The sequence below is a fragment of the Mustela nigripes genome, chromosome 9 (assembly GCF_022355385.1).
Source record: "Mustela nigripes isolate SB6536 chromosome 9, MUSNIG.SB6536, whole genome shotgun sequence".
NCBI lineage: Eukaryota > Metazoa > Chordata > Mammalia > Carnivora > Mustelidae > Mustela > Mustela nigripes.
In genome coordinates, this window is record NC_081565.1 from 7,070,456 (window position 1) to 7,095,737 (window position 25,282).

The following is a 25,282-nucleotide window of genomic DNA, read 5'->3' on the forward strand; positions in this document are numbered from 1 at the left end:
GGTGTTGGTTCTCGTCCCCTTTTACTGATGATGAAATGGGCTGAGGGAAAGGGAACAAACTTGCCCTAAGTCCCTCTGCTGGAAAACGATGGAGGAATTAGGAATCGGAATCCCAGTCTGGCTGACTTCAGACCAAAGGAAAGAGGACACGTTGCTGAAGCTCAGGCTGGAGGGGATGTGTGCCCCGGGGCTCGAAGAACCATGGGCAGCATGGGGCAAAAGCAGAAGAAGCGGACACTTGGTCTGATAGCAGACTTTATTCAGACAGTGGAGACCTGCCCTCCTCAGGTCTTTGGAACTGGTAGAGCCCTTCCTCCTGGAGGATACCCAGCCTGGCGCCCAGAAAACCCTAGTTGGCAAGGACAGGTCCAGAACAGGAGCAGTGGACCTGAAACACCCCAGCACCAGGCTGGATCACGGAGCAGTGGACCTGAGACACCCCAGCACCAGGCTGGATGACGGATTCTCGCTCACACCTGGTGCTCTTTGGGCAGCTCCTGGCTCTCCTGGGAGCCCTGCTGCTCTGCCTCCTCCCTCCTGGGTGGTCCTCGAAGCCACTCATCAGTGGTTATGACAAATTATGACAAAGGATGTCCAAGGATCAGTGTTCAAAGGAAAAGTACAAAGGTAATGGCCAAGCAGTCCTCTGCCCCCAGGGAAGGGGGGAGTGTGGGCGGCAGCTCAGGGCCTAGGCCAGGCCCCTGACATGCACACTGGGGGGGTCTGTGATGCCCAGCTCCTCCCGTAGAGCCCTCAGGGGCTGCTCCCAGCGCCGCTCGTAGTACAGGTTGAGGACACACGGGGCTCTGCGCCCATTCTGAACCGCCCATGGGATGAGCTCTGACACCAGCACTCTCAGGCTCCTGTGGGGCAGCAGAGGAAAAAAGACATAAGGTCCACAGGGCCGGGTGTGCTGTATGCCCAGAAGTTGATGTGCATTTTCTGCCTTCAAAAATACCTTAAAAGGAAGGTAGTTATTATCCCCAGCAGCAAATGAGGAAACAGAAACTCAGGTAAAATCTTGTGCCCCAAATCACACATTTTGAATATGCCAAAGCCCAGATTTAAACAAGGGCTACCTAACTCCAGGAACTAACACTGGATTTGCCACCCCCTCCCCCATTCCATGTTCTGACCCGACACTGAGGCCTGGCCCAGGAGACCCTAGAGTCCTGTGAAACATCGAGGCTTCCCTCATTGCCCTGGAGACCCTGGGCCAGGCCAGCTGTTCCCTCCTGCCCCGGTCTTTCTACCCTGGCTTTCTGGAGAACCACCGGGGCTGCTCGGGAAGGCTGCATGCTTGTCCCATTTCCTGGAGCCCGGCTCCTCTGAGCTCTCCCTCAACCCCTCGCCACCTGAGCACTTACTGGGCACTGAGTCGGATCGGTCCAAAGAGGGCACCCAGGATGCACATGGGCAGGCCGGTCTGGACAGCCTCAAACCACTTCACCACGATCTCCCCTGGGGGCAGGGCGAGGGACGGGGTGGGGGTGAGGAGAGGCCATGGTGCTCCCGCAAGGACAGAGCAAAGCATCTGCTCCTCTTTGCTCTCTCTTGTGCCCAGGCCTGGCCCCTGCTGGGCTTTGGGTGAAGGAGAGGGTCCAAGGAAGAGCAGGAGATAAGGGCTGGGAAGGAAGCTTGGGCTCAGAGCACAGAAGACTCCAAAAGCCAGGCTGAGAAATCCAGGATGGTTCCTATAGGCCGTAGGAGGTGTGGCAGGTTTGAGAGCAGGGAGCCTGATGCTTGGATGCTGCATTGGCTCAGGAACCACAGAGGCAGTGGAACAGAGGGGGACGCATGGCACAGATGCTACCAAGATGTTCAGAATGCGGAGAATGAGGCACTGAGCCGGCTGACTGGTGGGTGTCAGACCCAGGGCGACAGGCTGGCTAGCACCCTGTCCCCCACCCCCCAGCCCCAGGGCCGCCAGGGGTCACCACTCACCCAGGATGTTGGTGGGCATCCCCAGCAGGGTGTGGAGCATGTCGTGGATCTCCCGGTACCGCTGGATCACATAGGCCAGCTCCTCATCATCCACGAATCGGGTGGGTGCTCGGGTATCTGGGGAGACCCTCTGACAACCGTGAACCTCCCCTAGATCTCCTCCCAACTGTTCCCAAGCCCAAACTAGCCAGCCTCTCCTTGACTATAAACCACTCCCACCCAACCCATACCATGGATGGTTTCTGCCCACACAGGCCAAGCGGGGATGAGTCCTCAGGTAGGGAACATAGTGGCAGACACCCCCATGGCCTACCCTGACACACATAATGTCCAAGCCTGTTGGAATTTATGGCAAAACAGCTCCAGGCAGTAGGGGGAAGCAATAGGGGCTTAAGGGGATAAGGTTTCGGTTTTACAAGACGGAAAAGCTCCGGAGGTTGGTTTCACAGCAATGTGAATATATTTAACACTACTGAACTGTCCGCTGGAGATGGTTAAGATGACAACTCTTTTTTTTTTTTTTTTTAAGGTAAACTCTACCCCCAGCATGGGGCTAGAACTCACAACCCTGAGATCAAGAGTCACACATTCGTCTGACTGGGCCAGCCAGGCCCCCCTGAGATGACAACTCTTGTATTACGTTACCTTAACCATTATTGTGTCTTTTTTTTAACCACAAGTAAAAATAAAATGGGGAGAAAAAGGAATTAAGAACTTTCCAAGGCCCCTGATACTTTCTTTCTTTTTTTTTTTAAGATTTTATTTATGTATTTGATAGAGAGGGATCACAAGTAGATAGAGAGGCAGGCAGAGAGAGAGAGAGAGAGGGAAGCAGACTCCCTGCTGAGCAGAGAGCCCAATGCGGGACTCGATCCCAGGATCCCGAGATCATGACCTGAGCTGAAGGCAGCAGCTTAACCCACTGAGCCACCCAAGTGCCCGATACTTTCTTTTTTAAAGATTTAAGTGGAGGGGGGTGGGCAGTGCCTGGGTGGTTCAGTCGGTTGAGCATCTGCCTTGGGCTCAGGTCATAATTCTGGGGAACTGGGATCGAGTCCTACACAGGTTCCCTGCTCAGTGGGGAGTCTGCTGCTCCCTCACCCAAATAAATAAAATTTATTTATATATTTGAGAGAGAGAGAGAGAGAGAAAGAGATGGCGGGTGCACACACAGGGAGAGAGAGGGAGAGGGAGAATCCCAAGTAGACTCTGTGCTGAGTGTGGAGCCCAACACAGGACTCAATCCTAGGACCCTGAGATCACAACCTGAGCCAAAACCAAGGTCAGACACTTAAAATGACTGTGCCACCAAGGTGTCCCTAATTTTTTTAAGTAATCTCTATACCCAAGGGGGGGGGGGGCTTGAACTCATAACCCCAAGATCAAGAGTCACATTTTCCACTGACTGAGCGAGCAGGATGCCCCAGCCCCGATCCTTCCCATGAGCTGTTCCCAGCCTAGGGTGCTCTCCCCCACCAGCCACAGCTTCACCTTGACAATGCCTACCTGTCCTTTCTTTTCTTTTTTATCTTAAAGATTTTACTTATTTGACAGAGAGAGAGAGAAATCACAAGTAGGCAGAGAGAGGGGGGAAGCAGGCTCCCTGCTGAGCAGAGAGCCCGATGCAGGGCTTGATCCCTGGACCCTGAGGTCATGACCCGAGCCGAAGGCAGAGGCTTAACCCACTGAGCCACCCAGGCACTCCCACCTGTTCTTTCTGACTCGCCTTAAGTGTCCCCACTGCAGGGAGGCAGTCCGTGACCCTCAGACTGCTCAGGTCCACATTACTGTCTCATGTAGTGTTCCATGCCTTGTGATGTGCAGTGCACGTGGCCCTCTTCTAGACCTGGACTTTCCACTATGGCAGCCACTCACCCCAAGTGGCCACTGAGCCTGGAAATGGGATAGCTTCAACCTAGCTATGCCATGGTAGGCATCAAATGCACACCGGGTTTCAAAGACTTGATGTGAAGAGAACAATGAAATCTCAGTAATTTAGAAACAGTGATAACATGTTGAAATGACTGTATGGTCAGTACGCTGGGTTAAAAAAAAAAATAGGCTATTAACGTGTTTCTTTTTGCTTTTACCGAAGTGGCTAACAACAGACTGGAAGTGACCTATCGGCTTGTGGTCGCTTTCTGTGAGCAGTGCTGTAGCGGCCTTGAGGCTGCCCACGGCTGCTGGCTGCTTTGTTCACTGCTAGACTGCAAGGGACTTTTCTGACCCCAGGAAGGGATGTCAACAGTCTCTCTGTGACCCGCCCACTGCCTCTCTGAGTCCTCAGCAGCACCCATGCAGAACGGGAGCAGCCTAGTGTTCCTGTCCCCAAGCATGGTGTCAGCCTGTCCAGAGCCCAAAGGATTTGGTGGTTTCGGGCTGTTGGCTCAGTGCCTTCGTCTGTGGTCTGTGATCTCACTGGGTCCCAGTTCCTAATTTCTTCTCCAGGGAGTTCTACATGTCGTGTGAAGCTGAGGGTGATCAGAGTGACAGCAGTGACATTTACAGAGTACCTACTATGTGCCAGCACTCTATGAAGTCCTTCACATATGTCATCATAAGGCATCCTCACAACCATCTGGGGGGTAGACACTTTAGGATCCTCAGTTAAAGATAAGAAAGATGAGGTTCAGAGAAGTTGAGTGAGTTGCCCAATATCACAGAGCTAAGCAAGTGGCTGAATCAGGATTTGAAACAAAGTCAACTGGATTCCAAAGCCAACAGCCTTAACATCCATTAATTATAAGCCACACAAGTGCCCTGGAAGATAAACATTAGGTCCCCTGCCTTCAGATAAGGAATAGGAAGCTCAAAGAAGTCCACTGATCTGCCCAGGGCCATAAAGCTGAGAAGAGAGGTAGGTTCTAATGCAGGCTACTCTTAACTCCAGAGCCTATGCCCATAATCTTGATGCCACAAGATGACCATACCCCCTACCAATGACAGCCTCAGAGAGGGTGGCCTTACCTTGAACTCTGATCTCAACCTCTGCTGGGACAAAGGTGTTCCTTCACATTCTGTGGGCTGCTGGTTTCAGTGCCCTACAAGTGTCACAATCTCTATGGCTATTATCACAACTAGTGCTGAGACTGGGCAGGGCGCCCAGGGAGGCCCTGGCTGTCCCATCCCCTCCACAGTAACAAGAGGAAAGACTCTGGGGACTTCAGAAGAAGGCGGCCACCCTGGTGGGTTTCCCATGGATGAAGTAACTTGCTTCCTGATGAAATCCAAGGAGATGGTAGGAAATGAGGCAGGAGCAAGTGTCGGAGAGTATGGGGAGCAGATTATTATCTCAAGGACAAATCTAGAGCAGTAGCTTCTTAACCTCTCCCTGGAGGATATTTGCCATGTCTGCAGAGATTCATGGCCATCGTGACTTAGTAGGAATGCTACCTGCAGCCATGGAGAGAGGCCGGGGATGTGGCCAACCATCGCGGAAAGCACTGGGCAGCCCTTACAAACAGAGAATTATCTGTTTCTGGGGCGCCTGGGTTAAGCATCTGCCTTTGGCTCAGATCAGGATCGCAGGTTCCTGGGACCAAGTCCCGTGTCGGGCTCCCAGCTCAGGGGGGACTCGGCTTCTCTTTTTCCCTCTCGTTCCCCCCAACTCATGCTCTCTCTCGTTCTCCCAAGTACATTCACTGTACCTCAATTACTGAGAACAGTGTTCTAGATTTCAAGCAGTCAATAAATATTTGACCTGAATTTTTTTTTTAAAGATTTTTTCTTTATTTATCTGACAGAGATCACAAGTAGGCAGAGAGGCAGGCAGAGAGAGAGGAGGAAGCAGGCTCCCTGCAGCGCAGAGAGCCCGATGTGGGGCTCGATCCCAGGACCCTGGGATCATGACCTGAGCCGAAGGCAGAGGCTTAACCCACTGAGCCACCCAGGTGCCCCTTGACCTGAATTTTTATATGAAATTTTTTCTTCTATTACTTGATTTCCTCCCCAAACCAGAGTATTAGTGCCACGAGAGCAGGACTTTGTCTAGGTCACGATTCTATCCCCAGCTCCTGGAACGATGGGTGGCACACGGCAGATCTGAACGCGTGATGAGTTCCTCAGGATTTGGGACTCTCTCCTCCCTGCCTGGGGCAGAGACTGCCACAGCCTGTCATACCCTGGGGAAAGTACTGTCTCTGAAACAGAGGGATAATACAGCAAGCAGATAAAAGCATGATCTGGGGACGCCTGACTGGCTTAGTCTGTGGAGCATGCAACTTTTGATCTGGGGGCTGTGAGTTCAAGCCCCACACTGGGCACAGAGATAGACTTAGAAATAAAATCTTAAAAAAAATAAAAGGTAGTAAGTGAGTACGAATTCATACTGGCTGTATGGAATCATCAAGTTGCTTAAGGGCTCTGAGCCTCATTTCTTCACCTACTAAAAGGGATAATAATAGGACATACTCAACAGGGAGGGTCAAGCATGAACCTTCTTGCTGGGAGGGTTCAGCAAAATCAGGTATGAGCCTGGCAGCTGACACCCAGTAAGCGGCTATTAGACACTGGCCAGTACTACTGTTTGGACAACAAAGCCTTGGGACAAGAGACAAAAAGCACACCTGGCCACGGTGGCCACTCAGGACTCCTCCTTCCTCAGGATGTCACTCCCATGCCCTTCTCTCCCTTTCCTAGGGATTGTCAAATGCACAGAAGCTGGAAACTCACATTAACATCCAGGAAACGGAGATACTCTTGGCCAAGGGAGCCCTCAGGCAGACTACGGAGCTTGTCTAGGTCAAGGGTGGACAGTGAGATCCGGGGACGCTCCCTGCAAGGCAGAAGGCAGGACTTAGGTACTGGGAGGGCAGCTGCAGAGGCTGGTGAGAGGTCCAGCGAGAGCAAGGGTATGGGAGGCGAAGCGGCAGAGAGCAACAAAGGAGCCACAAATCCTATTGCAGCACCTGCCTCTGGCCAGGACAGTGGCAGGGACTGAGGAGACTACCACAGGCTAAGGTCATGGTTCCAGCCTGCAGTGGCATAATCTCAGGAGCAAGCCTCAGGTGTGATCCAGGTACTCACAAAGGGCACTGCAGGGGCAGGGGTTATAGCTAGCCTGTTATGGGAGCTAAGGGAAGGCAGAGGGATCTACGGTGGGATCTGGGCTGAGGCCACCACACTGCACTACCCACAGGTCATCATAGTGTATATATGAATGGCACCCATGGAGCTAGGCAGTGCCCAGCACGTGCATATGGCCAGGACATCAAGAAGAGCTCCCTAGAGGTACACAGTGTAACTCCAGAGAGGTCAGGATCCCCAGAGAATGTCCCCAACCCCCCAGGTACAGCTGGGACCTACCGCAGGATCTCAGCACCCTCTGCATCCTTCCTCATCTGGTCCCTGAGGACCTTCAGGGCACAGTGTCCTGTGGTCTCCCCTAGAACTGCGACCATGTCTAAAAGGGAAGAAATGGGGACAAATGGAAGATATGATCTTGGGTATCAGACCTGGTCTGAGCCTCCTACATGATAAACCAAAAACTTATCTCTTAGTTACAAGGATGCATGTTAAACATTTAGCAAATCCCGTGGCACACAGTAAGGGCTCAACGTATGTACCTATCGTCATTATCACTGTTATTAATCTATCAGGCTGAGATGGCGCTGGCTGGGACAGCGCTCGAGTTTATGTCACTTTTACACCCATTATTACAACAGAATATCATGCCTCCATTGATCACAGGCTTTGAAATCAGAGTGCTAGGTTTGGATTTAGGTATAATCCCTGTGTAAGTGAATTTGTGCCAAATGCTTCACATTTCCAAGCTAGGTACTAATTTATGAAATGTGGAGAACACCCTTCTTACAGGGTTAATGTGAAAAATCAAGAACCTCGTGCAAATAAAACATTTAGTTCAGGGAGCAGTTGGCATATGGGGTCAGTGAGCAGTTAGCACTGTCATTTCTATTCGTAGAATAAATAATACTTTCCGGACTTAGAATCCTGAGGATGAGAAAACTACTGTAGAACCCTAAGATGTTCCAGTCATACATCCAGCAAACATTTATTGAGCATCTGCTACGTGCCAGGCACAACCTAAAATACTTCTGAGAGTGCAACAGGGCAGTCGGGGTGTCTGACCTTATAAACTTGAATATTTAGTGGAATGTTATAGTTTGATGTATGTTATAACGAACTTTGTAAATCATCTATTTAATCCACGGGTTTCTCAATGTGGCTGGTTGGCAGAATCTTCCGGTAGGTGGTTATTTTTAAAAAATAACTTTAAAAATGCTGGCCCTTCCCTCCCCTCCCCACGCTCGGGCTGATTCGGACTGAGCTCAGGGTGGGACTGGGCATCTGCCTTTTTGTGAACCTTGCGCGTGCTGATGGGATGCTGCCAGGTTTGGGAACCCAGACCTAGTCTACTCTCCAGTTACCCCTAGGGGGCGGGTAGAGGAAGGGGCAGGCACCTGCCCAGGTTCCCCAGGCCAAGGGCGCGCGCCAAGCCCCCGCTGCTCTCCCGGGAGCGCCGGACGCGGGTGACCTTACCGTGGCGGTACGGGTTATAGAGAGCCATTCCCGCCGAGCCGGCGGCCAGCAGCGCCTTCTGCAGCGGGGAGGTGGGGATGTGCCCGGGGTAGAGCAGGCCGGCGCCATGGCGCACGCCTCGGAGCGGAACATCTACTGGGCGAGGAAAAGGCCGCGGTCAGAAGAGCCCGGCACCCCAGGCCTCCCTCCCACCTCCGCCACTTGCCTGCAGCCGGTCCCCGGGGGCCGCCGAGTGCATGGAGAGGACGCAGGGCCGAGCGCAGCAGCGTCGCCATGGCAGCGGGCACCCGCCGGGGGCCGCGGGAACAGGCGCGGGCAGGGCCGAAGCTGCAAACCTCTCCGGCCGCGGAGGGACTTCCTCCTTTGAAGGAGGAAAAATCGTAGCAGGGACAGGAGAGGGCCCTATCACTCAATATGAGAAGGAAACCCAGGCGATCTGTCTACCATCTATTCCCACCGAAGAAAAACTCTCCCCATTTCCCCGCACTCCCAGAAAGGGTCCCCGAGTGATCCCCGCTCGGGGTTCAGCGTCGGGCCCTATTGTCCTCTCTTCCGTGCGTTTTCCCCGAGGCCAATAAGACGTGAACCTCTTCCGGCTAAGAAACATGGCGGCCCCCATGGTCCCGACTACATTTGGGAGAGGGACCGTACGGCACTTCCGTTCGGGTGCAGCTATTTCACCAGCGGGCGCTGCGCGGGCTTCGGGGATGGGGTCCCGCGGCCTGGCGCGGCTGCACGGGCTCTTCGCAGTCTACAAGCCCCCGGGGCTGAAATGGAAGCACGTGCGGGACACCGTGGAGCTGCAGCTTCTGAAGGGTGAGCCCCTCGAAGCAGACCCACGATCCTGCTCCCCTTCTCCCGGGAGTCCATCTCCGCTTCCGATCCTCCCAGCAAAATGAGGTTCTGTGACCCAGGCCCCTGGACCGAGCGGAGCGCTTTCCTAATCAAGGAGTCTGTACACTCCGTTATTCCTCACTTTCCCCTGCGTTCAGACGGCTAAACGGTATTGTCTGGTGTCATAGGTTAATAGAGTCAGATTTTGAACCCGCGCCTGTTTCTTAACTGCTACTGTTCGCTACATCGTGGACTTTCTCTTCCACGTCCCCGTACCTCCCAGTCTCACCTGCCCCAGGTGTCTGGACAGAACTGACCTGATGTCTTGACCTTTGTGTATTCAGGTGTCAATGCTGGGAAGGCTCCCGCTCCTGAGCAGCGTGTTCGTTTCCTGCTGGGCCCCGTGGGGGACGGTGAAGAGAAGGCGCTTACTCTCACCGCCACCAGTGTGCCCACCCTCACCAACCATCCGCTGGGTAAGGCACATTGAGGCAGGCGTCTGGGTGTCATTTCCCAGGCAGTCTGTGCTCAGAGTCAGTGTCCCTGTCCATGCTCAGACTCTTGTCCCTTGAAAGGCCACAGCGGGGATGAAGGATTTGACGGGGAATAGGCAAATTTTCCTGCAAAAGGGCCAGATAGCAAATATTTTAGGCTTTGCAGGCCCGATTCTGCCATTGTAGTGCAAAGAACCCGTAGGCAATATGGAATGCAGTGAGCCTGGCTGTGTTCCAAAAGAACTTTATTTATGGAAAGTGACATTTGAGTTTCATATAATTTTCCTATGTCACACAATATTATTTTCTTGATTTTAGGGGGATCATTGAGGATTTGGCTCGGACTGTAGCTTCTGGCCCTTTTAGCTATGCTGGGATTCCAGATGGGAATTGAGACCCTCAGGTAGAAGTCCTAAGGCGGGACTTTGGGGTTCTTGGGAAAGAGTGACTTATTTTTTTAAAGATTTTATTTATTTATTTGATAGAGATCACAAGTAGGCAAGAGAGGCAGACAGAGAGAGAAGGGGAAGCAGGGTCCCCGCCAAGCAGAGAACCTGATGCGAGGCTCGATCCCAGAACCCTGGGATCATGACCTGAGCTGAAGGCAGAGGCTTTAACCCACTGAGCCACCCAGGCACCCCAAGAGTGACTTTTTTATTCAGCAAAGCTGCCCAAGAATGGAACTAGTTGTAGTGAGCTCCCTGTCACTAGACAAGATTAGGAAGACTGAGGGATTCAGCCAGAAACTACTAAAATCCTTTGGCAGTGATATTTAGTGACTCTACAGTATAGCAGTGACAAGTATGTTCTGAGAATCTCTCCTGTACTAGATACCATGTTAAGCTTTTACCAAGTACCATTTCATTAAATCTTCATCACATGTGAGGTGGGTCCTGTTCTCATTTCACAAATGAGGAAACTGAGGCTCAGTGTTGACATTAAATAACAAAGCCTGGATTCAGTAGGCACATAACCATCCCGTATCCCTCCCCCAATACCTCTTGTTCTGTGGAAACGTATATGCTTCTGGCTCATTCCTGCATACGTTCTTTCTTTTTTTTTTATAGCGTCATTGTATAATTGATGCAGATTTTATTTTTTTTTTTTTATTTTTTTTTTTTTTAAGATTTTATTTACTTATTTGTCAGAGAGAGAGAGAGAGCAAGAGTGAGCACAGGCAGAGTGGCAGGCAGAGTCAGAGGGAGAAGCAGGCTCCCTGCGGAGCAAGGAACCCGATGTGGGACTCGATCCCAGGACGCTGGGATCATGACCTGAGCCGAAGGCAGCTGCTTAACCAACTGAGCCACCCAGGCGTCCCTTGATGCAGATTTTAAACAATGTTTTTATTTTAATTTTTTTAAACATTTATTTATTAGAGAGTGTGAGCAAGGGGAAAGGCAGAGGGAGAAGCCTGACTCCCCGCTGAGCAAGAAGCCCAGTGTGGGACTCGATCCCAGGACCCTGGGATCATGACCTGAGCCGAAGGCAGATGCTTAACCAACTGAGCCACCCAGGCATCCCTCATTAGTTATTTCCTGAGCACCTGGTGAGTTCTGGGCTTAGGGTTAGAACTTGGGACCCATACCCCACCTTCAGGAACTTTCCACCTCCATTTTCTTACTGGGGGTGACCAGGACTCTCCTCTGCTGCCGCTGAGCAGGAAAGTTGGGTCCCAGTGTTCTGCCTAGTTCCCTCAAAGCCTCTCACTGGGGGAACGATGATAGGCAGAGTAACAGGCCCTTTTTCTGGAGCCAGGGAACTGAGGAAATGGTTCTAGGTGCCAGATTCTGCAGTGGGGAAGCCTGAGAGTCCAAACTGCTCTTCGTTTGGGCTCCATGAGGCTACATCCTAGGGAGGAAGCTATGGCGCAGGCTGAAGTCATCCTGGAGGCTGGATCCAGCAGTCCAGGGAGCAAAGGGACCCCGTTTGTTTGTTTCTAGTCTGTGGACCAGCATGCACCAGCCTGAAGATTGGCGTGGGACACCGGCTGGATGCCCAAGCATCTGGGGTGCTTGGTAGGTGATGTGGTGAGCCCAGGGGTGCAGTGATACAGTCTTGGGAGAAGACCCTGGGAGTGGGGGGAGGTGAGGGCTGGGGGCGAGTTACCATGAACCCCGCCCACTTCCAGCCTGACAGCCATTGCCTGCCACTGCTTGCCTTCCCTGCTTCCTGCCCCAGGTCTGGTCAGCTAGTAGAAGGGGGGATGTCATAATTGTTCACCTTTATCAAGTGATGTCTGCGTGTCACATGTAGTGTGAAGCCCTTTACACACGTGTTTTCATGACAACCTTATTAGGTAAGTAGGTTATGATTTTCACCAAGAAAAGAAGGGTCCAGGAGCTTAGGTGACTGGGTCTGGTTCACGTGGCTAGTGACCGCCCCTGGTCCAGGGAGCAAAAACTGTCATCACTTGTGTGGGGTAGCCAAGCGCGTGACTCTGGCCCCACTGGCCAGGGTCTGAATGTCGCTGGGGCTGGACACACAAAGCCCTGAGTCACGAGCCATCTGTGTCCCTAGGGTCAGGCGGTGGCCACATCCTCCATGTGCGGTAGTCACAGCCCCCTGGTCTCACTTCCTGGGGCACAGGCAGGCAGACATGATCTCATGCTCCCTCTCCCTGTCTTCCCGCTCCAGTAGTGAATGGAGGGTCATTCTCTCCTTCAGCCAGAGGGAGAAACAGGCAGGAAGAGGCAGGGAGCGGCCACAATGCCCCTTTATTGGGCCCTTCCTTTATGCTTACGACTTCCTGCGCATTGCCTCAGTGTTCACAACACACACAGGGATCAGACAGTATCTTGTATCCCCATTTTACAGATGGGGAGCCTGAGGCCCAAGGAGGGTGATGGACATGCTTAGAGCCACCCCGGATTTGAGGGCAGGTCTGTGTGACTGAGCTACTGGTGTGTTTCTTTTGAGTGGATCAGAACAACCTGGGGCACTTACTAAGGATCAAGGCCCCTCCCCTCCACGAGTCAGAGTCAGTACAAATGGGTGGGCCCCGAAACCTACAATTTCATATCTTCCCCGGGGAGCTCACTTGCTCCCTGTAGAAGAAACTGTGCTTGTCCTCTTGCTGGCTTTAGTAGCATTGGAGATGGAAGTATGCGGGTGGTGGTTGTGGGGGCTGGAGGTCCCAGGGCAAGGGGAAGGGGGGAGGCTGGTGTGAGATCAGCCTGGGTGTCTTCCAGTGCTCGGCGTGGGACATGGACGCAGGCTTCTCACCAGCATGTACAACGCTCACCTCACCAAGGTATGGGGGTGCTGGGGACAACTCATTCAGCCCCTGCTCCTTTCCCTGGGGCTCACTGGCAGGAAATCTGAAGCTGAGAGGACTCGATGGGGTAACACCCAGGTTATCAGCCAGCCTTGTTTCATGGCCTGGTGCTGGAGAAGACTGTAGGGATAGCGTGGTAATGACCTCTAGCCTTACAGCGTGCCATCCGCTCTGTGCTGAGCACTGCACGTGGATTCCCTCGTGGGTGCCTCCCCGCTTCCCCACAAAGTGGGATCTGCTGTTAACCCACCTCACCGATGAGACCACTGAGGCACAGAGAGGGGATGTCATTTGCGCAGGTCGCGTAGCCTGTAAGGAACAGAACTGCTGTTTGCATCTGGATCTGTCCAAGGGCCAGAGCCTGATCGTGACCCCACTCTATCCCCGCTCCCCACCTCCAAAACTGAGAGGTGGATGTCACCATCCAGGCATCAGGGAGTTTGTCTCTGGCCTGGGGCTGTGGAGTCTGGCACCACGAGAGGGGACAGACGTGCTGTGTTAGGGAGCCTCCATTTTTAATGGTTAAGAGCACAGATTCTGGAGCCAGATGGCTTCCTTTTGAAACCGACTTCTGTCCCTCTGCCAGCCGTGGGTCCCTGGGTGGATTACTTAACGCTCGTGTTCCTCCATTTCCTCATCTGTAAAATGGGAGCGCTAAGAGTACCTCCTCTCTAGGGTCACTCTGAAGTTTAAGTTACATGCACTGTACTTAGCACAGTCACTGGCGCATGGTAAATGCTCTGTAAATTATCGCTGCTGCTGTCATCACTTCTGTGTGGCAGAGGCCGCTAGCCACACGGATCGTATTTGGAGGCTGGGGAGAAGCCAACCGGGTGCACTGGGAGGGGCCCGGCCTGAACAGTTGTCAGGTCTCGTTAGAGAGGAGAGACGAGGAGGCACAGGATGGTCACCGCCCTTTGTGGGCAGGTGCTTGCTGTCAAAGGGGAGTCTGGCACCCTTCCTGGGGGGGACAGTGGGGTGGCTGAGTTGGGGCTGAGTGCCTGGCTCCCTGCGGGGAGACCTGAGGACCCTACATCTGCAGCCTGTCTAGAAGGTCGGGAATGGGAGCTGCCGGGCGCACCTCCCTCCTCGGTGCTAAAGGTGAGCAGGGACTCTGAGCACATCTTTCCTTCCCTGCCCCTGCAGGATTACACAGTACGGGGCCTCCTGGGCAAAGCCACAGATGACTTCTGTGACGAGGGGCGGCTGGTGGAGAAGTCCACATATGGTGAGAGCCGGGAGGAGCCTGGGCGGCGGGAGGAGAGGGCTGTGGCTGCCTTCGCGCTTGCTCTCCCGTGCTTCCTCACCCCCACGCCGGCCCCGCAGGCCCCGCTGACTCCAGCACGCTCAGGCTGGCTGTGGGAGGCCTGTGGGCACATCGTTCTGTCTGGCAGGTACAGTTGCCCTGCGCTCCCTCTGCCTCCCGACCTGGCACAAATGTCACCTCCCCAGGGAAGCTCCTCTAACCCCAGATGAACTAGATGGGCTCTGAGAACTGGAACCAACTAATGATTAGGATTTCTTAAAGTTTATTTATTAGAGACAGAGAGCGGAAGGAAGGGCAGAAGCAGCAAGGGAGAGAGAATCTCAAGCAGACTCCACGCTCAGGGTGCAGAGCTCCATGTGGGGCTCGATCCCATGACTCTGCGATCATGACCTGAGCCAAAATCAAGAGTCAGATGCTCGGGGCGCCTGGGTGGCTCAGTGGGTTAAGCCGCTGCCTTCTGCTCAGGTCATGATCTCAGGGTCCTGGGATCGAGTCCGGCATCGGGCTCTCTGCTCACCGGGGAGCCTGCTTCCTCCTCTCTCTCTCTGCCTGCCTCTCTGCCTACTTACGATCTCTCTCTGACAAATTAAAAAAAAAAAAAAAAGAGTCAGATGCTCAACTGACTGAGCCACCCAGGTGCCCCATGATTAGTGATTATTTATTATCTGTCTTCCCACCCCACACTGTCCCCATGGGAGCAGGGACCATGTCATTCCACGCCTATGGTTCTACGCAGTGCAGAGCCTGGGACTTGGAAGGGGGTAGATAGGTGGATGGATGGATGGTTGGATGGCTCATTCTTCATTTCTTTTTTTTTTAAAGATTTTATTTATTAATTTGTCAGAGAGAGAGGGAGAGAGGGCATAGGCAGACAGAATAGCAGACAGAGGCAGAGGGAGAAGCAGGCCCCCTGCTGAGCAAGGAGCCCCACGTGGGACTCGATCCCAGGACGCTGGGATCATGACCCGGGCCGAAGGCAGCCGCTTAACCATCTGAGCCACCCAGGCGTCCCTCATTCTTCACTTCTTACACTCCCAATGTTCTAACACTTTCTGTAAGATCAATTATGTTTTTGTTTTGTTTTGTTTTAGATTTTACTTATTTGACAGCACAAGTAGGCAGAGTGGCAGACAGAGGGAGAGGGAGAAGCAGACTCCCTGCTGAGCAGGGAGCCCAATGTGAGGCTCGATTTCGGGACCCTGGGATGGTGACCTGAGCTGAAGGCAGAAGATTAACCGACTGAGCCACCCAGGCACCCCCAATTACATTTTTTTATTTGACAGATGTTTTTGGGCACCAGCCATGGACCAGGCTCTTGGGGGGCGGATATAGGATGAATCAGATGGGGTCCCCAGGCTCAGTGAACTCATTCTAGCAGGGAGAGCTGACACACACCTCTGCATCTTGTGCACAGGATTAAGACCGTGGCAGAGTAACACTGTGTAATCCGTACGGGTGGGTGTGTCAGCATCCAAAACACATCCAGAGACAGTTACCAGGTTGACTCTGGTTGGGAGGCAGTGGGAATTTGGATGACGGGAGATGCTTGTTAGTAATGCTGAGCTAAATTTCTTTCTTTCTCCTTTTTTCTATTTTGTAAAGATTTTATTTATTCATTTATTTATTTAAGAGAGAGAGAAAGAGAGAGAGAGACTGAGAACGTGCATTCAGGGAGAAGGGGCAAAGGGAGATGACCGTAAGCAGGCTCCACACTGAGCGTGGAGCCCAGCACAGGGCTTGATGTCACAACCCTGAGATCTCGACCTCAGCAGAACTCTTAGGCGCCCTTAAGAGTTGGATACTTAACCCACTGAGCCATCCGGGTTAACCACTTAACCCACTGAGCCATCCTCAGCAGAACTCTTAGGCGCCCCCAAGAGTTGGATACTTAACCCACTGAGCCATCCGGGTGCCCCCTGATCTAAATCTTAAAGAAGAGGGGTGCCTACTTAACATGCTCTCCCTCTCCCCCTTCTTCCGGCATGCACGTGCTCGTTCTCAAATAAATCTTGTAAAAACTTTTTTTTGGTTTGGTTTTCTTTTTTTAAAATTTTATTTATTTGACAGAGAGATCACAAGTAGGCAGAGGGACAGGCAGAGAGAGAGGGGGAAGCAGGCTCCCTGCTGAGCAGAGAGCCTGATGCAGGGCTCGATCCCAGGACCCTGAGATCATGACCTGAGCCGAAGGCAGAGTCTTACCCCACTGAGCCACCCAGGTGCCCCTAAAAACATACTTCTTTCTTTCTTTTTTTTTTTTTTAAAGATTTATTTATTTATTTATTTGACAGACAGAGGTTACAAGTAGGCAGAGAGGCAGGCAGAGAGAGAGAGGAGGAAGGAGGCTCCCTGCTGAGCAGAGAGCCCGATGCGGGGCTCGATCCCAGGACCCTGGAATCATGACCCGAGCTGAAGGCAGAGGCTTTAACCCACTGAGCCACCGAGGCGCCCCTAAAAACATATTTTTTAAAGAAGATTTGTATGTCAATTATATAACTAAAAAATAATGTTAAAACCAAAGTAAATTAAGAGATTTTTTTTTTTTTTTAATTTATCTGAGAGAGAGAAAAAGAGCACAAGCAGGAGGAGCTGCAGGCATAGGGAGAAGCAGGCTCCCCATTGAGCAGGGAGCCCGATGTGGGTCTCCATCCTGGGACTCTAGGACCATGCCCTAAGCTGAAGTCAGACACTTGGCCGACTAAGCCACCCCGTGTCCCAAACCAAAGCAAATTAAATGCTGGGCAGAAACCCAAGGGCAGAGCTGCAGGAGGCAGGGTAAAGAAGTGACATGGTCCAGGAGGGCTTTCTGGAGGAGGCTGCATTTGAGCTGGGCTGTCAAGGAGGGGGGAGGCAGTGGTGGTGGGTCCATTTCAGGTAGAACAGCAGCGTGAAGAAAGCCAGACAGAGGAGGTCAGAGGTCTGGGCTCTTCATGAGCTGACAAACCTTTGGTCACCACACCTGTGCTCAGAACTCTGGCCCAGATAGGCCCCAGGGTCAGCCTCCTAGCAGTCTGTGAGAATCCCCAGGCCTAGCTGCTGCCTGTCCTAGTCACTCAGTGGGACCAGCAGGCAGAGCCTCTTGCCATCTGTGTCTACGTTCAGACAGATGGCACTCTCCCTCCCAGGGGCCCTGGCATATTAAAACCCAGACAGACTGAGGCTCGGGGGACCTGGCTTAGAATGTTGAATAAGCCATAGTACAGCTTTGAGCCTCCTTTCCCAAAGAAAGTATGCTTAACTTGGAGTCTGTGAGCCCCTCAAAAAATGTCCCCACAATGCTGAGTTCAAGCATAACGTTCTGAGAAGGGTGAGAAGGGGGTCCTGGGCTTTCGTAAGAGTTTCAAAGGACTTTCAAGTCCCTGAGTGGAAGCCCTGGGACCAAAGGATGCCCTCGGACCCCTCCAGGTTCCAAGGATGGGGCTGGTTTGAGGGAAGGGAGTCTGCCAGCTTGTTGTGGCTTGTCCTCGGCAGGCCCTGGGGGGCTGACCATCCCTTGGCCTTTCCAGATCATGTGACCAGAGAGAAGCTGGACCGAATCCTGGCCCTGATCCAGGGTTCCCATCAGAAGGCCCTGGTGATGTAAGTGGGGCCCCATCTACACTCTCCTGAAAGGGACCCTTGAGGGGGTGCTGGGAGAGTAAGAAGTGAGAAGTGCCCCCTGGGCTCCCTGTAGGCTCCGCCCACCCTGGGGCAGATTCTAAGGACTTTTCTTTTTGGACCAGCCCTTGCTTCCACAGCACCCAGAAGTGTTTCTTTGTGCCAGGCCAGCCCCTGGGGAGACCAGGGGGGATCGAGAGACCCCAGCTAGCCTCAGTGAGAGGTTATGATTTAGTGGAGAGGGAAGCCAGGAACCCAGATCACATGACCTAGAGCCAGTGGGCGGGAGCGGGCAGCATGCCCTTGACTGGAAGCTAGGGAGACTGCGGAGGAGGCCAGAGCCTGCGTTTAGGGATTGGAGGGGCAGGGAAGATGGAAAGTGCAGGAAAAGCTTCAGGGAAGCTCTTCATGAGCGGGGCAGGGCCAGGGGTAAACTGGGCTCGGCTCCCCACCCCATGCGAGCCTCTTCTGATGCCCAGGTACTCCAGCCTGGACTTGCAGACCCAGGAGGCCTATGAGACGGCTGTGAGAGGCTTGGTCCGGCCCATGAACAAGTCCCCAATGCTGGTAACGGCCATCCAGTGCATCCACTTTGCGCCTCCGGAATTCCTCATACGTAAGTTGCCGCAGGACGTTGGAGCATGAGACGGGGCTCCTGGGTTTGGGGAGCACTGTGGAATGCCCTTGCAGAGACCAGAGCATGCCTGCCCTGGTGTCTGCTGGCTACGGCACCAGCGGCCAGCTGCCTTCTCAGCCTTGGACTGAACTTGGCCCATCACAGAGCACACAGACCAAATCCTGTCCTATCTGCTGCCAAGTTAGCTTTGAAGCCCGACCTTAGCGAGCAAGTTTATACTTAGTGGTTCATTTCCGGTGTGTCCCAATGTTTCAAGTTGCCGTGGGCCATCAGACAGCGGCCGCCCGCACCTCCCCAGTCCCACCCAGCTCAGCCCCTCTCTCCTTCCTTCTCTCTCCTCCTTACTCATAAGGGCTCCTGGAGTGCTCACCGGGACTCCCAATGATAAGCACCTTGAGTACATTATCTCTTAAGATTCCTCACCACCCATTTTACAGATGAGCCTTAAGTCTTAGACTAGAGCTGCCTTCTGGAAGTTAACCTGCACACAAATCCCCTGAAGGTCTTGGGGGATGGGGAGCAAACTCTGATTCCGCAGGTCTGGGTGGAACCCAAGGTTCTGCACATCTAATCAACCTTAAGGGCTGGCCCCTGGGTTGCGCTTTGAATAGCAAAGCCCTGGAGAGCTTGGTCTTCCGGTGCCGATCTAGATAAGATAACCAACCGGAGGCTGTGCACCCAGCCTTGGGATCTGTTGTATGTCCCCGACAGAGGTGCAGTGCATGCATGAGACACAGAAGCAGCTGAGAAGGCTGGTACATGAGATCGGCCTGGAGCTGAAGACCACCGCCGTCTGCTCCCAAGTGCGGCGCACACGGGATGGCTTTTTCACCCTAGACGATGCCCTCCTGAGGACCCATTGGGACTTACATAGCATCGAGGATGCCATCCAGGCTGCAGCTCCCCGGGTGGCTGCAGAGCTGGAGAGGAGCTTGGGGCCAGGGCTGGGCACCCAGCAGCTTCAGGATCCTGGCCGGCCCTGGGACTCTAGGGGGCCGAGCTCTGCCTTGGGGCTGGAAAGCTGTGCTGGGCATTGACAGACCCCGCGGCTGGCAGGACAGTGGATGGATAAGAATTGTTCATGAGCTGGAACAGCTTACTGTGGAATACAAGAGTAAGGGAAGCTTTTCTACATGTGACAGAAAATTCTGAAACTGTATGAAAGAAGATCAACAGACTTGACCCCACGGAAAAGGAAAAACTTTTCCTATGGAGGAACAGATGATAAGTGATAAGACAGATCAAAATACTTGTAATATGTTTAAGAAGGAATATCCAGGGACGCCTGGGTGGCTCAGTGGGTTAAACGGCTGCCTTCGGCTCAGGTCATGATCCCAGGGTCCTGGGATCAGGTCCCACATTGGGCTCCTTGCTCTGCGGGAAGCTCCCTCTCCCTCTGCCTGCCACTCTGTCTGCCTGTGCTCACTCTGAGAAATAAATTAATAAAATCTTAAAAAAAAAAATTGGGGTGCCTGGGTGACTCAGTGGGTTGAGGCCTCTGCCTTCGGCTTGGGTTGTGGTCTCGGGGTCCTGGGATCGAGCCCCACACCGGGTTCTCTGCTCTGCAGGGAACCTGCTTCCTCCACTCTCTCTGCCTGCCTCTCTGCCTACTTGTGACCTTTCTCTGTCAAATAAATTAAACAAAAAGAAGAAGAAGAATGAATATCCAGAGGCACCTGGGTGGCTCAGTCAAGCTCAGATCATGATCCCAGGGTCCTGGGATTGAGACCGGCATCGGGCTGTCTGCTTGGCAGGAGGCCTGCTTCCTCTCTCTCTCTTTCTCTCTGCCTGCCTTTCTGCCTACTTGTGATCTCTATCAAATAAATAAATAAAATCTTAAAAAAAAAAAAAATTCCAAATGGCCACTAAAAACCAGAAATGATACTCAGTCTCTCTAACAATGACAGACCTACAGATGAAAATGATAATGACTTTTCCTTGCCTTTCCAAAGAACAGAAAGGATATCTAATATTGGTGATGATGTGAGAAAATGGGCAGTGAGTGCTATTGGTAGGAAGGGGAAGGTACAATTTAGTAACCTTTTAGGAGTAACTTGGTAGTACTATGTGTCAAAATTAAAAATACTTCTGTGACCCAGCAGTTACAGTTTCAGGAATCTGTCTTCTGGCATAAGTTGCAGACAGTTCTAGGTACTTAGAAGGTGATAGCTACAATGTATAGTAACAAATAGGAAACACATTACCATCCATCAATAAGGGACTGGCTAAGCAAATATGGGGCATACAGGGCCAAAGGCTCTACTCTTCCGGAGCCTTGCTGGCTCAGTCTGTAGAGCATGCATGCAATGTTTGAACTTGGGGTTGTGAGTTCGAGCCCCATGTTGGGTATAGAGATTACTTAAAAAAAAAAAAAAATTGAAAAGCCTCTATTATAATACCCTTAGGAAAAGGATCAAAAACCAATTTTTCTGGGCACCTGAGTGGCTCAGTGGGTTAAGCATCTGCCTTTGGCTCAGGTCGTGATCCCAGAGTCCTGGGATTGAGTCCCACATGGGGCTTCCTGCTCACTGGGAAGCCTGCTTCTCCTTCTGACCCTCCTCCCCCTCGTGCGTGCCTGCATGTGCCCTCTCTCTCTCACAAAAATATATCTTTACGAAAAAAATTTTTTTAGTCATTTTTTCCTGCCAATTTGATTTTCCTAGGCTTTGGACACCTTGATCCCAAGTGGATTGGGTGTTTTTTTGTTTTGTTTGTTGTTTGTTTGTTTGGGCCTGGCTCTCTTTTAACTTCTATCTGTGTGGATATTTTCCCACTCAGAACATTTGGGCTAGAATGAGCAGGTTGGCCTCTGGCTAGGGTTCCAGTCTGGGCCCTAAGGGGAAGCCTCCTCTCCCCCACCGCTGTCATCCTGGGAAATGAGGCCTCATCCACAGGCACCCTTGCCTTCAAGAGGGGGCAGTGTGGAGCTCAGAGCAGGGCTGAGCAAATGTGGCTTGGCTGGTTTCTGGCCGTGGGGCCTCAGAAGCACAGCTCCCTCAAACATAACGTGGGGATAATGGGAGCACCTGGGTGGCTCAGTGGGTTAAAGCCTCTGCCTTCAGCTCAGGTCATGGTCTCAGGGTCGTGGGATCGAGCCCCAGCTCAGGTCATGGTCTCAGGGTCCTGGGATGGAGCCCCACATCGTGCTCTCTGCTCAGCAGGGAGCCTGCCGCCCCCCACCCTACTCCCCGCCTGCCTTTCTGCCTACTTGTGATCTCTGTCTGTCAAATAAATAAGTAACATCTTAAAAAAATAATAATAATAATAACATGAGGATAATGATTTTGCCTACCTGGTGGGGTTGTGACAAATCATAGTCAGGTGCTTGCCCCGGGGACTTGCAAGGCAGACCTGTGCTCTGTGTGAGTACGCGGGTTAGTGGGATTCCTTTCTTCTGAACAGTGAAAAGAGTTGTCACCGAGTCACAGGCATTCTGCCCATCTCCTCCTGTTTATCTGGCACAAAAATCAGCTGGGAACTTGTCAAGTGATCAAGGTGATCAAGCCAGGTGATCAAGGTCAACAGTGACAATGGTAAGTCCTGTTGCTGATAATATGTCCCCTTGCTGCGATGTAATGAAAATGGCACTTTGCCTCTGTGGTCTTCCTCCCAATAACCCAGAGCCCCCATTTTATGAGAAGGACATGGGGCAGATTCTGGCAGTGCAGCATCCTATAAAATACCTGAGTAGTAGTTCTCAAAACTATCAAGGTAATCGAAAGCAGTGAAGTCTGAGAAACCACCATAGCCAAGAGGAGCCAAAGGAGACGTGCCCACTAGAGGTAGTGTGTGTGTGTGGGGGTGGGGGGGGTGGGGGGGGGCCGGACACACCTGGGTGGCTCAGTCAGTCAAGCATCTGCCTTGGCTCAGGTCATGATCCTAGGGTCCTGGGATCAAGCCCTGCATTGGGCTCCTTGCTCAGCAGGGAGCCTGCTTCTCCCTCTACCTTCGGCTCCCCCTGCTCATACTTCCTTCCCCCCTCTCTGACAAATAAATAACTAGAATCTTTTGAAAATGGGGCTCCTGGGTGGCTTGGTTGGTTGGGCGACTGCCTTCAGCTCAGGTCATGATCGTGGAGTCCAGGATCAAGTCCCACATGGGGCTCCCTGCTTGGTGCGGAGTCTGCTTCTCCCTCTGACTTTCCCCCTCTTATGCTTGCTCTTGCTTTCTCTTCTTTCTCTCTCTTGCATTCTGTCCCTCTCAAATAAATAAATAAATAAATCTTTCTAAAAAATCTTTTAAAAATAATAGATGTACTATGGGACCCCAGAACAGAAAAGGGGACTTCAGGTAAAAACAAAGGAAAATAAATAATTTCTGGGTGTTAGTTAATAGTAACGTATCAGTTTCATTCATTAACAAATATGCATGTGAAATGTTAATAGTACGACAGTATGGCAAGTTCGTGCTGAAGATACAGGAATTCTCTGTACTATCCTCTCAATTTTTCTGTGAACAACTGTTCTAAAAAAAAGTCTACGGGAAAAAGAAGATCCAATTCACCTCAGTGGTTCTGTCGGTTAAGTGTCCGACCCTTGATTTCGGATCAGGTCACGATCGCAGGGTTGTGAGATTGAGCCCCGTGTTGGGCTCTGCACTGAATAGGGAGTCTGCTTGAAGATTCTCTCTCCCTCTTCCTCTGCCCTTCCTCAACCCTCCCCTCGCTCATGTGCACTCTCTCTGTCAAATAAACAAATCTTCAAAAAAAAAAAAAGAAAGAAAGAAAAAAGGTGGAGAGACCTTTGAGAATTCAGATTCTGGCCCCAAACCTTGAATTCTGATTCAGTGGGTCTGGGCTAAGGCCTGGCAAGTCTGCATTTTGGCAAGTCTCTAAGGATTCTGATACCAGAGCTATAAAAACAGCCCCCAGCCAAGGAACCAGCTAGGTGTGGCCATTCCCTTCTGCGGTCTTCAGGACACACAGATAGCTGTTTGAGGCTGTTTAAGAATTCAGAAGCCAACAGCCACGAATGATGGGCACGGTGAGCTTGTTTATCAGGGGCGCCTTAACAGAGTACCATGAACCAAGTGGCTTCAACAGTGGAAAGTGATGGTCTTGTCAGGCTAAGCATAGAAGGAAGGCGAGGGGTCCAAAAGCAGAGTGTCGGCAGGGTCGGCTCTTTCTGAGGGATGAGAAAGACTCTGTGCCAAGGTCTGTGTTAGCTTCTGGTGGTTTGCTGGCGACCTGTGGTGCTCCTTGGCTTCTAGAAGCATCGCTCACATCTCTGCCTTCACGTTCTGGTGGCCTTCTCCCTGTGTGCGCACCCGTTTCCAAATCTCCCCTTTCATAAGGACAGTGGTTAGATGCAGTACTTACTGTAGTCACTATGACCTTCTATTAACTAACTACCTCTGCACTGATCGTATTTCCAAAAACAATTCACATTCTTAGGTTCTAGGGATTAGGACTTCAACATGAGAATTGTGTAGGGACAGAGTTTCGACCCACAACACATGGCTAGACCTTCACCTGGGCTGGCTCAGTGCTCTGCAGGTCACTGTTGTCATGTGGCCAAAAGATTCCCCCCAGGTCATGGCAGGTTCTGTGCTCCCCTCCCCACTGGCTGCAGATTGTCTGAGGCAGCAGAGAGAGCTCAGGGCTCCCGGGACCTAGAGGGTAGCCACCCGGGATCAGGGAATCTAGCTGTCCCCTCCGGGGTTTCTCTCCAGGCCTTTCATTAAGCATCTCCTCTTCCCTTGTCCAATTAAGAATTTAAACTTTTTATTTGATTGCACTGTATATGAGAAGTCCATCTGTATCTCATTCTAGAATTTGCAAAATTTGGGTAGTTGATCTTAGGTTACAAAACAGAAAAAATGGGGCCTTTGGGTGGCACAGTCTGTTACCTGTCCAGGTCTATTTTGGCTTGGGTTGTGATCTCAGTGGCACGAGATCAAGCCCCACACTGGGTTCCCTGCTCTGTGTGGAGTCTGTTTGAGACTCTGTCTCTCTCCCCTCTGCCCCTAACCGCTGCTACTCACTCTCTCTCTCTCTCAAATAAATAAATGAGTCTTTAAAAAAATAAATATCTCTCTTAGGAGTCTGTTGAGATGAGGGCTTTGTCTGCTTCATGCACTGGAGCCACACCGTGGGCTCCTAGGATGGGTGATGTGTGTGTCAAGGCTCTTGAGAGAAACAGGACCAGCTGAAAGCATGTATCTAGAGACAGATTTATTTTAGGAAATTTGCGCACGTGGGGACACCTGACTGGCTCAGCTGGTGGAGCATGTGACTCTTGATCGTGGAGCTGTGAGGTGGAGCCCCATGTTGCATGTAGAGATCACTAAAAGTAAATAAATAAATAAAAACTTTTTAAAAAATTTGGTCACATGACTGTGGAACTTGGCAAATCCAAAATCTGCAGGGTAGGGCAGCACACTGCTGGCTGAAGACCCAGGACAGAGTAGCTGTTATAGCTTGAGCCCCAAGAGAGTCTGGAAACAAAATTCCCTCTTCTGTGGAGGACCTCAGTTTTTTTTTCCCCCTTCTTATTTTAAGTCCTTCAACTGATTGGATAAGGCCCAACCCATACCTCTTAGGGTAACCTGATACAGCCACTGGTGTACATGTTAATTTCATTTTTCAAATGCCTTCATAGCAACATGTAGACTGGTGTTGGGCCGAGTATCTGGGTACTGCCCCCAAACCACATCACAACAGGATGTATCTCTTTTTCATTTAGGAACACAATACATGCTCCCTCTATGGGCTGACATGGTCCGAGGCGCACTGTGGGACT

General features: G+C 51.9%; 2 protein-coding genes across 3 annotated transcripts; one reads left to right on the forward strand and one right to left on the reverse strand.

The window, feature by feature from the left end:
• Positions 1 to 242: 242 nt before the first annotated feature.
• COQ4 (coenzyme Q4) lies at positions 243 to 9,013 on the reverse strand. The gene is made up of 7 exons (XM_059410664.1): positions 8,648 to 9,013; positions 8,443 to 8,574; positions 7,249 to 7,345; positions 6,616 to 6,718; positions 1,945 to 2,074; positions 1,368 to 1,461; positions 243 to 863 (listed from the first exon to the last, which is right to left on the reverse strand). The coding sequence occupies exons 1-7, from the start codon at positions 8,715 to 8,717 to the stop codon at positions 689 to 691; spliced, it is 801 nt and encodes a 266-aa protein (XP_059266647.1). The 5' UTR covers positions 8,718 to 9,013; the 3' UTR covers positions 243 to 688.
• Positions 9,014 to 9,080: 67 nt separating this feature from the next.
• TRUB2 (TruB pseudouridine synthase family member 2) lies at positions 9,081 to 19,999 on the forward strand. Of its 2 annotated transcripts, XM_059410662.1 has the most exons (8): positions 9,081 to 9,258; positions 9,621 to 9,752; positions 11,711 to 11,785; positions 12,959 to 13,020; positions 14,191 to 14,272; positions 17,815 to 17,887; positions 18,385 to 18,521; positions 19,254 to 19,996. In XM_059410662.1, exons 1-8 carry the CDS (start codon positions 9,150 to 9,152, stop codon positions 19,577 to 19,579), a joined length of 996 nt encoding a protein of 331 aa, XP_059266645.1. In that variant the 5' UTR covers positions 9,081 to 9,149; the 3' UTR covers positions 19,580 to 19,996. The 2 variants fall into 2 exon arrangements, with proteins under 2 accessions (XP_059266645.1, XP_059266646.1); XM_059410663.1 differs by lacking the exons at positions 9,081 to 9,258; positions 9,621 to 9,752; positions 11,711 to 11,785 and adding an exon at positions 12,598 to 12,649 and having other exon boundaries at positions 19,254 to 19,999.
• The last annotated feature ends 5,283 nt before the right edge of the window (positions 20,000 to 25,282 follow it).

Bases quoted from the DNA above. Each gene is read 5' to 3' on its own strand.
- COQ4 (XM_059410664.1), bottom strand. From the start codon at position 8,717: ATGGCGACGCTGCTGCGCTCGGCCCTGCGTCCTCTCCATGCACTCGGC. The intron at 7,346-8,442 runs GTAAGGTCACCC...CTTCCCTTTTAG, and splicing joins CTATAACCCGTACCGCCACG to ACATGGTCGCAGTTCTAGGG. The intron at 864-1,367 runs GTAAGTGCTCAG...GCTGCCCCACAG, and splicing joins CCGATCCGACTCAGTGCCCA to GAGCCTGAGAGTGCTGGTGT.
- TRUB2 (XM_059410662.1), top strand. From the start codon at position 9,150: ATGGGGTCCCGCGGCCTGGCGCGGCTGCACGGGCTCTTCGCAGTCTAC. The intron at 11,786-12,958 runs GTAGGTGATGTG...GGTGTCTTCCAG, and splicing joins CCAAGCATCTGGGGTGCTTG to TGCTCGGCGTGGGACATGGA. The intron at 18,522-19,253 runs GTAAGTTGCCGC...TGTCCCCGACAG, and splicing joins GCCTCCGGAATTCCTCATAC to AGGTGCAGTGCATGCATGAG.